This window comes from Polypterus senegalus, chromosome 8, assembly GCF_016835505.1.
Source record: "Polypterus senegalus isolate Bchr_013 chromosome 8, ASM1683550v1, whole genome shotgun sequence".
Taxonomy (NCBI): Eukaryota; Metazoa; Chordata; class Cladistia; order Polypteriformes; family Polypteridae; genus Polypterus; species Polypterus senegalus.
In genome coordinates this window covers 79003228-79018238 of record NC_053161.1, presented here as the reverse complement: position 1 = coordinate 79018238, position 15011 = coordinate 79003228, and the positions used below count along the sequence as shown (strand labels likewise).

Genomic DNA, 15011 nt, shown 5'->3' with positions numbered 1-15011 from the left:
GCGGTTGCTACAACCTGCTCCAGAGCGCTCTTGACCTCAGACTGGGGCGACGGTTCATCTTTCAGCAGGACAACGACCCTAAGCACACAGCCAAGATATCAAAGGAGTGGCTTCAGGACAACTCTGTGAATGTCCTTGAGTGGCCCAGCCAGAGCCCAGACTTGACTCTGATTGAACATCTCTGGAGAGATCTTAAAATGGCTGTGCACCGACGCTTCCCATCCAACCTGATGGAGCTTGAGAGGTGCTACTAAGAGGAATGGACGAAACTGGCCAAGGATAGGTGTGCCAAGCTTGTGGCATCATATTCAAAAAGACTTGAGGCTGTAATTGCTGCCAAAGGTGCATCGACAAAATATTGAGCAAAGGCTGTGAATACTTATGTACATGTGATTTCTCAGTTTTTTTTATTTTTAATAAATTTGCAAAAACCTCAAGTAAACTTTTTTCACGTTGTCATTATGGGATGTTGTGTGTAGAATTCTGAGGAAAAAAATTAATTTAATCAATTTTGGAATAAGGCTGTAACATAACAAAATGTGGAAAAAGTGATGCGCTGTACCTTTACAAAAGCCCAGTAGCCTTTGTTTGGGTAAACAACAAATTCTGATTAATTTTTATTAGAACACAAAACCAAACAGGCCACTATTGCCAAAGCTTTTTGGAACTGCTGTTAAACCGCTGCTTATTTGTCTTCATAAGTAGTTGGAAATAGTAAGAATTATAAGGAAACAAATGGAACAAAAAGTATTCCTCAATTGAATGATGTGGTTCAAAATTTAAAAACAATTGGGAATGGCAAATTGTTGGTAGTGTGGATATAAATCTTCGGCTGTCAAGGATCAAATTTATACAAGACGCTTCTGATGATGATCCCTGATCAGCTCACACTTTCTTAATTTAAATAGATTGCTATAAACAGATTTTTGAATGATATAAAATGGGACTGTATAAAACTGAGAAACGGAAAAAGGTAAATGAAAACCACTTTTACACAAAATATCTTAAACTTTATTTGCGATTATGTCAAAATAGAAAATACAAACTCGAAAACCTAAAGAAAGTTTTATATATGAACATAAATTTTGTAAGATTTTAAACTGAACCATACAAATAAATGAATATCCTGACACAGTAAAAGTCTCTTTTTCTCTCAAGCCAACTTTGAAATGTCTTCATAAGCAATTCCTCCAATCTTTTGTCCTTTCAGATGTCCCTGTTAAAAAAAGATAAACTGCGCTGTAATTCAAACATACAAAACAATCAAAAAGGCATCATTACAGCTGCTTCATCTAAATATATGCAGGTTCCAAATGTATAAAAATTGCAATATTAACAATTTCATTACTGTTCCTATAACATTTCAGTGAAAAAAAACATGTATTTATCTTATAAGCACTTTTCATAATCTGTACCCACTAAATGATAGCACTACCTCGGTAAAATAGAAAAGATATATCTGAGCCTTCAAGCTGAATGTATTGTGTGGATTTTTGGCTAATGAATGGTTAATAGCTTCAATTATTCATTAAATTAAAAAAAAATGAACACAATAAATATCTATTGATTCAAATACACACTACTTAAGGCTGTGAAGCAACAGCAGCAGCAACTGTGCCACCTTGTTGGCCTCACTCCTAAATGTGCCTGAATGACTTACTAGGAGGGAATAAGGAGGATGGGACATTTGACAGTCAACGACTATTTTAGGGTTGAAAAGGAAGAGCTATATCCAAGAAATTATATCATGTGGACTTCTGAACAATTTATTTTTTTCCAGTTTCACAGATTAGAATATAGCACTATGCTTAAACCACTGTAAAGTAGAACATAGTACACTGTTCTTTCATCTGAACAAACTTAGGTGCTGATCTGAAATCTCTTTATTGATCTGTGCAAAGTGTACAATTGTAAATTGTGTTAATCTTGGTCTTTAATAAACTGAGAAGGTACATATTCTTATGAGAGTATGTTTGCACTCAGCAAATACAAACATTAATATGAATATGAAATTGATCTTCTATGTTTTTGGGTACTTACACTATCCATAATTATGGTTGCTGAAAAGCTTTTCTCATCAATACAGTCCATGATTGCTTCTTTACCTCTGTGAACACCATTTAACACCAAAACCTGTTTACCTATAAAAGATACAGTGTCAGTATATAAAAAGATTCCAGAGTACAACAAAAACATTTCTTTACTATTAAAGTAGCTAAATGACATGCCTTTCCAAAACACAGTGTGATAGATTACTAATAGGATTTAAACTTTGTGGTTATTAATTGACAAATTTACCCAGTGCTGGAATTACAGTCTCCAAATGGGACTGGTCTAGCTTCAGCTTGTCTCCAGAGTCCATCATCTTCACAACTGCAGTGTATCTGTTTTGGACTTCCTGTTAAACACGACAGAAATGTATAAAATATAAAAGACTAAAAACAATTCTCATTTGGTTTTTTTTTCCTCATTGCTTACACCAGTTGTTTTAAGTTTCACAAGGAGTCACAACAAAAATAAACATTTTAAAAAGTCTCACCTTTATAACACCTTTTTTTTTGTAGTACTGTCCACCTAATTTATCTGTTACCACTTTAACAACAATACCCTGTAAGTAAAAGGAGAAATTACATGATTATGAGTTTTTGGGCTTTGTGACAGTAAAAGTAAATATTTAAACTTAATATTTAGAATTTTCTAAACCAGCAAGTTGAAAATATGTCAGTTGATAATGTCCTAAAAGTCGCTGCTTAAAATTATTGAAAATGTAACAACACTCTCTCAAAAGAATACTCCACCCAAAAATATTTGTTTATATTATTCTTGCTGTTTGTAGTTATGGCTTAGAAAGAAGGCAATAAAATTACTGATACAATAGGCATCAATGGAGACCAACAATGAAGAACAGCAAATAATATGTAAATGTCAATAAAAAAAATCTCAACTCATTTGTGTTACATAATTCACCTGTCATGTATTTAGTTGTATGCTCCAAACATTTGTATTTTGACTGAAAATATTGTTAAATAGACAACTACATAAAAATTCCCACATAACATGATGGCAATGTGTTAAAGTGGAATTTCAAATGAAGCCCCCCACCAACACACTAAATTCAGTACTTTTTCATTAGTGGTTTTGAAAACTGCAGCTGATTTGTTCACTAACGTCTCATGGATATGTACAAATGTGTGGCATATCTTCCACCTGATAATGTTTTTATTTGCTTTTCTTTACTTTTAGTCTCTCTATTGGTAGACATCTCTGCAATACTAATTATCACGTGAAGATGACAGTATCCTATGAATGGACAGGACTCCTGACAGATAATTGAGATAATGCAGCAGGTCAGGTGTTTTGTTAATGAGAGGATTTTCTAAAAATGGATTACTTAACAATATGTTTTGGATTTTTTTGCTTTTGTTCAGTCTTGGCTCACCATTTACTATTGTGTCAGTAATTTTTTACCATTATTCTCCATTTAAACATAAGACTAACAATTTTTGTTAAGCCATAACTACAAACAAGATCGGTTAAATAATATAATAAAATAATAATAAAAGAAAAATTATGTTTTTTCTGTGGAGTATTCATTTAACTCTATTGTTTGATTTATCTAACAATCAACTAGTCTCACCAAGTCATAGATATTAGATAAATCTAACCTCTAGCATTAAACCACATAACAGACTGATTTAGCCATCAGTTATTAAGCAAAAAAGTCAGCTAACATGAAGTTTCCATGTGATTAAAAAAAAAACAAAAAACAAAACACACACAAAAACCTTTACTGCTTCCCTATTTCCCTATTCATTAAGAAGGAAAAACAACAGATATTGCTAGTCATGTACATAGATTAGTTGATGAAAGGCTGTGGCCTTTATATAAAAGCAGGATGTTCAGTCAGTTCAGTCAGGAGCATTTAAATTTGTAATACCACCAGGTCAAGGATAAAATTATAGTCATTTCAAAAAGGTAAATATTTATGTTTATCACCTTGAGAAGGGTTATAAATCCATTTGCAAATAATCAAATGTCTACATTCTATAGTGAAACAGGTTAGTTAGAAATGGAGAACACTGAATACAGTTCAGTCTCTATACCCTGAAGTGGGTGTCCAGAAAATTCATCCAGAATAAGTCAAAGGCTACATCCAGGATTCTACAGCCCTGCATGCAACATGGTTCATGACACACCCATTAGAAAAAACAGATCAACTAATATCTTATGTGGTAGTGTAATTTGCAGAAAGCCTCTTCTACATAAAAAGTACATGGTGCTTTGGTTTGTAACACTGCCTAAGAAATAGCACGGTCATGAGGGGCTGAGGGTCTTGATGTTGTGCAACCATCCTTTTAACACCATGGTATCCTAAAGGAAAATGTATTAGCTGTCTATCTTACAACTAAAGCTTGGCTGAAATTTGATCATGAAATGAAGCAATGATCCTAATCACACACCAGTGAACCTACAACTCAAATTGTAGCTGTGGGTGCGTAAGGCGGGTTCAAGCATGTGTAAAATGCGTGTCGAAAGAAATCTCTCAGCCCAAAAGTTTGTTTTAAAAGATTTAGTGGAAATTCAAATCAAATAGTCCACACAAGAATAAAGAAAAAAGTTTTACACACGTAGAATAAAAGGCAAAAAATTTGAAAAAAATGTATCTACTCTAAATTTAGCTTTTCTTATCAAACTTTAGTTGTTTCTATACTTAAAAGACGCTTTACTTCTTCTTCAGTACACTTTAAACGTACGCCGCCGCACACTCAATAGAGCATGTTGTCCTTCATGTTACTTGACACATAAGGCACAATTTAAAACCATGTGCCCTCCATGCCTTACATACAGCAGGGCAGGTCACTAACTGAGTATAATGTATAGTCAGATAGGCTAGAAACAGTTAAAATATACTAATTCAATTCAACTTATGGGGGTTGTAAGAACCCTTTCATAGACTATGCACTAATGTATACATTTATATAACACTAGCAGAATACCCGCGCTTCGCAGCAGAGATGTAGTGTGTTAAAGAAGTAATGAAAAAGAAAAGGAAATATTTGAATAATAACGTAACATGATTGTTAATGTAATTGTTTTGTCATTGATATGAGTGTTGTTCTCATATCTATATATATCTATAGCAAAATACCCGCGCTTGGCAGTGGAGAAGTAAAAAGAAAAGGAAACATTTTATTAATAACGTAACATGATTGACAATGTAATTGTTTTGTCATTGTCACGAGTGTTGCTATTATATATTATACAGGGTGGGCCATTTATATGGATACACCTTAATAAAATGGGAATGGTTGGTGATATTAACTTCCTGTTTGTGGCACATTAGTATATGTGAGGGGGAAAACTTTTCAAGATGGTTGGTGACCATGGTGGCCACTTTGAAGTCAGCCATTTTGGATCCAACTTTTGTTTTTTCAATAGGAAGAGGGTCATGTGACACATCAAACTTATTGGGAATTTCACAAAAAAACAATGGTGTGCTTGGTTTTAACGTAACTTTATTCTTTCATGAGTTATTTACAAGTTTCTTACTACTTATAAAATGTGTTCAATATGCTGCCCATTGTGTTAGATTGTCAATGCAACCCTCTTCTCCCACTCTTCACACACTGATAGCAACACCGCAGGGGAAATTTTTGTTCAGTGATGAGGCAAACTTTTATGTGAATGATGAAGTTAACAAACAAAACCACCGCTATTGGTCTGACACTAACCCACACTGGATAGATCCCTCCAAGACTGTTGGAACAAAAAAAATGATGGTATGGTGTGGTATATGGGGTACAAAGATAGTGGGGCCATTCTTCATCAATGGAAACCTCAAGGCCACTGGATATGCGAAATTGCTACACGATGATGTGTTTCCCTCTTTATGCACTGAAGCTGGCACGTTCCCGGAGTTTTTCCAGCAAGATGGTGCACCACCACATTATGGGTGTCAGGTCCGAGCATTCCTAGATGAACAGTTTCCTGGAAAGTGGATTGGTCATCGTGGGCCAGTTGAATGGCCCCCAAGGTCTCCCCATCTGACCCCCTTAGACTTTTATCTTTGGGGTCATCTGAAGGCAATTGTCTATGCTGTGAAGATACGAGATGTGCAGCATCTGAAACTACGGATACTGGAAGCCTGTGCTAGCATTTCTCCTGCGGTGTTGCTATCAGTGTGTGAAGAGTGGGAGAAGAGGGTTGCATAGACAATCCAACACAATGGGCAGCACATTGAACACATTTTATAAGTGGTCAGAAACTTGTAAATAACTCAAGAAATAATAAAGTTACGTTAAAACCAAGCATACCATTGTTTTTCTTGTGAAATTCCCAATAAATTTAATGTGTCCCATGACCCTCTTCCTATTGAAAAAACAAAAGTTGGATCCAAAATGGACGACTTCAAAATGGCCACCATGGTCACCACCCATCTTGAAAAGTTTTCTCCCTCCCATATACTAATGTGCCACAAACAGGAAGTTAATATCACCAACCATTCCCATTTTATTAAGGTGTATCCATATAAATGGCCCACCCTGTGTATGTGTATATATACAGTATATATATATATATATATATATGCATACATGTGTACATATATACACACACACATATACTATGGGGTGCCAAACAGGCAAATACATTGATTTTGTGAATATATAAAGTCGGCGTCAGAATATATAAAGTCAAAACTTGAATGTATAAAGTCATCGCTGGAATATATAAAGTGAAAACTTGAATATATATAGTCAGCGTCAGAATATACAAAGCGCTGACTTTATATATTCCAGCACTTACTTTATATATTCAGAAATATTCCAATTCCGTCTTTATATACTCATGTTTTGACTTTATATGTTTGGGAATGACTTTTTATATTCAAGTTTTGACTTTATATATTCCAGCGCTGACTTTATATATTAAAGTTTTGACTTTATATATTCAGAAACAAGTTTTGACTTTATACCGACGCTGACTTTATATATTCAGGTTTTGACTTATTCCAACACTGACTTTATATAATCAAGGTTTGATTTTATATATTCGGGAATGACTTTATATATAAAACTTTTTACTTTATATAGTTAAATTTAGTCATCATTGCATAACTTTTTCTTTACCATAGAAATTTAAAGACTAAATTCAACTTCCATTCCTAACAATGATATTTCTGTCGATTAAATAGAACCTACTTATATCCAAATTCGAGCTATTGAGCCGTCGCCTGCCTGCCTGAATAAGTCACCTTCGCTTTGTTACTTTTTTACAACTGATTTAATCATGGCTAGTGGCGTAAAAATTATAAAATGAAAGGAGGATTACACTGAGTATGGCTTTACCAAAACAATTATTGATGGCGAATCGATTATTCATAAAGCTTCAATTGGTGATGTTTTTCTGTTTTAACCTCATATTTTTTCATACTTCTTCTCAAACCAAGGGTGTGCGAGGGTAAAATGAATCAGGAAGCGCTGATCAATGTAATCGGTGTACCAGGAAATCATGCATTGACAGAAGCTCTCCTTTGCTTGTATTGCAACGTGTGATTAAATGCGTGATTTTTTAACGCGTTATGGAGGACATGCATCGAAGCTTCTCAGCTGTGCTTGTGCTAAGAAAAGGAAACATTTTAAAAATAACGTAACACGATTGTCAATGTAACCTTTTGTAAGTAGTGCCTGGAGGATTCAGTGTGGTGAAACTGTAGAGACAGCGTGTGTATTAACTTGTGGATAGGATTACACTGAGTGTGGCTTTACCAAAATATTTATTGATGGCGAATCGATTATTCATAAAGCTTCAATTGGTGATCTGTTTTTCTGTGTTAAGCTCATATTTTTTCATACTTCTTCTCAAACCAAGGGTGTGCGAGGCTAAAATGAATCGGGAAGAGCTGATCAATGTAATCGGTGTACCATGAAATCATGCATTGACAGAAGTTCCCCTTTGCTAGTATTGCAAAGTGTGATTAAATGTGTGATTTTTTGAACGTGTTATGGAGCATATGCATCGAAGCTTCTCAGATGTGCTTGTGCTAAGAAAAGGAAACTTTTTAAAAATAATGTAATACGATTATCAATGTAACCTTTTGTAAGTAGTGCCTGGAGGATTCAGTGTGGAGAAAGTGTAGAGACAGCGTGTGTATTAACTTGTGGATTTTTCTGTGAGTATTTGGTGGCAGCGTCACAAAGTCGCTTCCGTAACACTGCGTGCGGTAGCTGCGGAGCTCAGCTCAGAGCGAAATGAGGTGAATGGGAGGGGAGATGATGACGTGACTCCCCTACCCGCCTTAACTGTCAATCCCCCACAAACACAGTCTCTCGGAATTTGCATAAGCACAGCCCTTCACCTGCAATTTTAACTTAGTTACAAAGTGATCAAAACTCTCGTTTATTTCCTGCGTCCTCTCATTAAACTTGTATCTCTCATTACCCGTGGGCATGACAAACGCCAGTGACAGCCTGTCTATGAACTTAATTTAAAGTTTAGGTTTACACCTTGCTTTGTTTCAGAAGTAGCAGCACTCATGAATATGGTTGTATATGTCAGTTACTCGCTTCTTATTGTTTCGCTGCCTTCTCAATTATATAATGCATGTCTTCTTCAGCGCTTTTTGGAGGTCTTCCTTGTTTTCTACGCACTGCGTTGACAGTCAGTTCACGTGATTACGTGGGAGCCGTGATGATGTCACACAAAACTCCGCCCCCCACGGCTTTCGAGCTCAACTCCATTAAAGTAAATGGAGAAAAATACCTTCCAGTTAAGACCATTATGCGTAGAATTTCGAAATGAAACCTGCCCAACTTTTGTAAGGAAGCTGTAAGGAATAAGCCTGTCAAATTTCAGCCTTCTACCTACACGGGAACTTGGAGAATTAGTGATGAGTCAGTGAGTGAGTCAGTCAGTGAGGGCTTTGCCTTTTATTAGTATAGATAAATAAGTAGCAAATGGCTCTAAAAAATAGAAAACAATCAAGAATTTATAAAAGCTTAAGTCCAGATTTCAATCCTGCTGCTATGGGGAGACTTCAAGTAAGCTGTGCATAAATAAATGTCAAACATCACTGGACTGAAGCAGTGTTATTAGCAGAAATGGGTCAAAAGTTCTCCAATATGATATACAGCATAAAAGGTCAATAAACTTAAACTGAAAACAATTTATGCAAGTTATTGCTTTCAACAGTTATGAAAAAAGTAAAATAATGTGCTGTTTTATGATTAGATTTATTCTGTTTTCTTATGTGGTCATCCGCCACATGGCTGCACTTGAGTCCTAATCTGGGTTCCTGAGTTGGTTTGTCATGTGGTGGGTGCGGCAATGTGCTGTATCAGTGCGTGCTCCTAACCTCTCTCTTTCTCTCTGATGTGGTGGTGAGGACTAGAGGATTGTTAATTACAGTATGAAAAAATAAAATACAACACACTAACTTTTTACATGACCATTTTAACTAGTGGTTATTATACTGTTGACTTACAGGATGTAACCAATAGTCTGTCCTAGAACTTTTTCTCTTTTCTTCTTCCATCTGAAAAAATCCATAAATTCATTATTACATGCTTTAATGAAAATGTGTTAAACAATCCTGAAATTCATAACTTTCTTTCATTAGTTAATTTCACACCATAAACACATTCAATACATATGCACACAGAGTGGGTTCAGAATTCTGACCCCTTTACTATCTACACACTTTACTGTGTTGTAGATTTAATTTTAAATGGATAAATTTGTCAATTATGCCCATCAATCTACATTCAATAACCCATAATGTCAATGTGAAAATGTTTTCAAATTTATTAAAGAATAAAAAGAGAACCTGTTGGAAGGATGAACATCTTAGCAGCATCCGTCAATCAGGCATTTATGGTAAAATGTTAAAGTAAACACATGATGGTTTAAAGGACCCTTAGAGCACGAAGGTCTGAAAAGACAAAATTGAACTCTGTATGCAGAACACCAAGCATAGTGTCTGGTGAAGATCAAGCAATGCTCATCACCTTCCTAACAACCTCTATATGGGGAAGCATGGTGAATGCATCATCATGTTATGTGGGTGCCTTGCATTGGCAGGGACAGGGTTGAAGTGTTAGAAATGATAGAAGGATGATTGAAGTCAAATACAGACAGGTCCTTGAAGAAAACCTTTTCCAGGGTGTACACAACCTCAAACTGGGAAGACAGATCGCCTTTCTGTACAACAATGACTCGAAACATGCAGCCAAGATAACACTGTTGTAGCTTTGGGACAAATTTCTTATGGTCTTTGTGTGTCCCAGCCAAAGCCCACATGTAACCTGTGGAGAGACTTGAAGATGTCAGTTTGCAGACAATTCCCTCTGGGCACATGGGGGTTGAGAGGATCTGTCAAGAAGAATTAAATAAGCTGCCCAAATGAAGATCTGCAAAGGTAGTAAAGACTTACCCAAAAAGACTCAAAGCTGTAACTGCTGCTAAAGTGGCTCCTACAGTTCTGTATTAAGGGTCTGAATACTGAGAGATTTCAGTTTATGATTTTCAATAAATTTGCAAGCCTTTCTGAGAACATGGTTTCAATTTGTCATTATGTCTTAAAGAATGGGCAAACATAGCAAATATCCATTTACAATTAAATGTATAGCACAATAAAATGTGCAGACAGTGAAGGGGTCTGAATACTTTCTGAATCCACTATGTGTGTGTATATGTATATAATTAATTACCCAATATGTACCCAAAAGTGCACCCCGCGTGGCCCTCTCCCAGCCCTCCTCTCTGGACTAGAGCGCTGAGCCGTCCGCCGCCAGGCGCGTTCTAACAGAGAAGTTTTATTTATTTGTCCACGTGACTGTTGCGGAAACTGCCACATTATATCTTTTTTTCAATTGGCAGTACTGGAGAATAGAAGAGATGAGGAAAACAGCTTTGTGTCTTTCTACTTTTTAACTGCGCCGAGCTGTAAACAATGTGAAGACGACACCGCCTTCATCGGCGCTCGGAGGTGTGGAATGTCGGGCTGCTCCGCCGGGTCGAGAGCTTCGCAGTTTCGGGCGGCGTCCTCTCTTCTCACACGGTTTGTGACACTTTGAGTGCCCCGTCAGCTCCATGGAGAGTGGAAATCTTTCTGAATGAGTGTGATCGGCGCCATCGAAGCAAAACTCTCCTTGTAAATTGCACTGCACGACTACTTACTATCCCTTAAGGTGAGTTCAGGTCACTAAAATCCCGCAACATTCAAGGTTGCTTTTGTGATGAATTCTTTTAAGAAGGTAGAGGGTTTACATCTAAGAAGATGTACCAACCTCTTCATGTTAAGTTTTGGACTTGGGAATTGTTTGGACCTTCTGCCCATTAAGCATGGATGGGCAGCGTCCACATTTCTCATAATAATTTTTGTCTTAAATTACAGGCACGTAGTGCAAGGTTGTCAGGCAGAAATTTGCAGGATCGCATAGAAAATGTAATTTCTATACCACAGCGGTCGTGTAGCACATTTCACAAGGGATCTGCTACCGAGAGATGATCCGAATACATTTAAGCAGCTATTAGTGCTACTTACATTTTGTATTACAGCGCCTTAAAAATGTACTTTACACGAAAGCACTCCAGTACTGCTCAATGTATCTTTACTTCTTACATGTTAATGTTTTATTGTTTAATAATTTATATACTACATTTTATTTTTTTCCCTTGCACTCAGTGAGCGAAGCCACTGGGTAATCAGCTAGTATGTTATATTTTGCGTATAATATGTAGTCCAATATGACAAAGACAGAGGTAGTCATGACCTCATTTGACTTTTAATGTTGTCTCATAATTCTCAAGAAATAAATGGTTTCAATAAATATACCAGCAAGCTACTAGTTAAACAAGATTTTTTTTGCAAATATATAAATAATATTCTCATAAAACATAGTGTTAAAAACATATAGTCTGGTTATACTGCAATAAACTAAATCAAACTAAGTAGTACCTGTAGTTAGTAACATGGCAAATATGACAGCAAACAGTTAATATTACAAATATGGCAACACTGTTCTATTTTTATAGTAAAACATAAACTAAAATGTAAAATACTTCTATTATCTCATCCAACGCAGACTTTTTCTTTTTCTCCTTGGACTCCATATTGTGGCCCAAATCCTTCCTTTTTCCTGTGACAGCAATGGTTTGCAAAGCACTGGATCCAAGATTCAAACTATAAAAAAATAAATAAAAAAAAAAGTATATGGTATATTGCTTTTGTTTCCCCAAGGATTATATTTTATTTATTATGTAAATAAATAATTGAGGAGAGATTTAGCTTGGTTAATTATCCATTTTGCCTTTGACGATGTAAATAATTAAATAATATGGTAAGACTACTTTATTTACCTTACTGTTGTAAGAGCCAGGTTTCTAGCCGTTAGGCTTATCATCAAGGTAACTGAAACATGTTTTAAGAAATACACTGTGTGCACAATTATTAGGCAAGTGAGTATTTTGACCATATCATCATTTTTAATGCGTATATTCCAACTCCAAGCTGTATTAACTTGAATGCTTATTGGATTTAAGCACGTCAGGTGATGTGTATTTGTGTAATGAGGGAGGGTGTGGCCTAAGGAGATCAACACCCTATATCAAGGTGTGCAGAATTATTAGGCAGCTAGTTTTCCTCAGGCAAAATGGGCCAAAAAAGAGATTTAACTGACTCTGAAAAGTCAAAAATTGTAAAAAGTCTTTCAGAGGGATGCAGCACTTTTGGAATTGCTAAGATATTGGTGTGTGATCACAGAACCATCAAACATTTTGTTGCAAATAGTCAACAGGGTCGCAAGAAACGTGTTGAGAACAAAAGACGCAAATTAGCTGCCAAAGATTTGAGAAGAATCAAACGTGAAGCTACCAGGAACCCATTATCCTCCAGTACTTTCATATTCCAGAGCTGCAACCTACCTGGAGTGTCCAGAAGTACAAGGTGTTCAGTGCTCAAAGACATGGCCAAGGTGAGGAGGGCTGAAACCCAACCACCACTGAACAAGAAACATAAGTTGAAACGTCAAAACTGGGCCAAGAAATATCTGAAGACAGATTTTTTTCAAAGGTTTTATGGACTGATGAGATGAGAGTGACTCTTGATGGACCAGATGGATGGACCTGTGGATCAGTAATGGGCACAGAGCTCCACTCCAACGTGGAGGTGGGGTACTGGTATGAGCTGGTATTTTTAAAGATGAGCTAGTTGGACCTTTTTGCATTGAAGATGAACTCAAAATCAACTCCCAAACTGCCAGTTTTTCGAAGACACTTTCTTCAAACAGTGATACAGGAAAAGACCATGATTTTTATGCAGGCCAATGCTCCATCACTTGCATCGAAGTTCTCCACTGCGTGGCCAGCCAGTAAAGGCCTTAAAGATGAAGGAATAATGACATGGCCCCCCTTCCTCATCTGACCTAAACCCTATCGAGGACTTCTTAAACGCTAGATTTACGGGGGAGAAAAACAATACACCTCTCTGAAGAGTGTCTGGGAGGCTGTAGTCACTGCTCCACAAAAAGCTGATCGTCAACAGATCAAGAAACTGACAGACTCCATGAATGGAAAGGCTTATGACTGTTATTGGAAAGAAGGGTGGCTATATTGGTCATTGATTGATTGATTTATTTTTTTTGAAATGTCAGAGATGTTTATTTGTAAATTTTGAGGTGTTTGTTTATTATTCTCACTATAACAGATGAAAATAAACAAGCGAGATGGGAAAATTTTCATTTTTCCTTTAGTTGCATAATAAATCTGCACACTAATAGTTGCCTAATAATTGTGCGCACATATGTATTCCCCTGATGATGTTCACACTCACATTTCCATTGTGAAACATTCAGGTTTCAGGTTTATTAACATTTTGGATTGACTGATAGCACTGTGTTTGTTCCATATTAAAATTAATCCTCAAAAATACAACTTGCCTAATAATTGTGCACACAGTGTAAGAGTAATGCATTTTATTGATAAATACAAGGATGACTGAAATATATATGTTTATCCTGTAACATATTATATATATGAACAACACTACCAGTCAGATGTTTTTTTGAACACCTTAGTTTTTCTTCAAATTGAATTAATTGAAATGCAATAAATGACCTAAAATGATGAAAAGGTAAGAAGTAAACTTCCAGAGGTTTAAATTTTAAGTTTTGGTAAGAAAAAATTGAAAATAAAGGCAATTCCAGAATATTACAAATGGGCCTTCCTCAGGAACAACTAATAGGTTACAACCTACAGATGTTCTGCAGCAATTAAAGTACATTAAGCCTTGCAAGTTGAAACAAACAATTTGCACAGGTGTCCCAACTTCTTTTAATTACTTAAAACCCGTCTTAAAGCAGAGTTGGAACAGACTGTCTTCCTACACCCTCTGAAGTACTGCTTAGATAATATGACACCATACAAAGTAGTAAATTTCAGTGATAATGGCAATTAACACGTAAAATGAGACAGACCATTATTACCATTAGAAGTATAGGCCTTTCATTTAAAGAAATTTATAATAAAAGAAAATCTAAGTGTCAGTGAGTATCATATCCTATACAATCCAAAGACAATTGGAAATTGGAAGAAACTGATAGGAAGAAATTTGGCAGACCCAAAGTCACAACCCTATCAGAGGGCAAGTTTCTGAGGGTCACCAGCTTGTGTCATAGGCACCTCACAGCACAACAGCTTCAAACACAATGTAACAGTGCTTGGATAAAAGCAAGTCTCAATTTCTACTGTGAACGGGAGACTTTCCGATGCAGGTTTGACAGAATAAGTGGTAGTAAGAAAGCCATTCTTTAAAGGACAAAATAGGGCTTTGAAATATTTGCTGTGGACAACTGCAGACTGGAAAAACAGTCTTTTGGACTGATGAATCAAAATTTGATATCTTCAGTTCACCATGCAGGTGTTTGTATGCCATCGTATTGGTAAAAGGATGGTTCTTTAGTGTATGACGCCAAAAATGGAGGAAAAAGTGTGATAGTCTGGGGTTCTTTTGCTAG

At 36.2% G+C, this 15011-nt stretch overlaps 1 protein-coding gene across 1 annotated transcript in view; it reads right to left on the bottom strand.

Annotated features, from left to right (window-relative positions):
- Positions 1–988: 988 nt before the first annotated feature.
- kin (Kin17 DNA and RNA binding protein) overlaps positions 989–15011 on the bottom strand; it is an 82903-nt gene continuing 68880 nt past the window's right edge. The window contains exons 8-13 of the mRNA XM_039761318.1: positions 12061–12181; positions 9482–9532; positions 2540–2608; positions 2299–2398; positions 2041–2141; positions 989–1216 (exon numbers count right to left, since the gene is read on the bottom strand). Coding sequence (XP_039617252.1) covers positions 1154–1216; positions 2041–2141; positions 2299–2398; positions 2540–2608; positions 9482–9532; positions 12061–12181 — 505 coding nt within the window. The 3' untranslated portion in view covers positions 989–1153. The remainder of the gene's footprint in view (positions 1217–2040; positions 2142–2298; positions 2399–2539; positions 2609–9481; positions 9533–12060; positions 12182–15011) is intronic.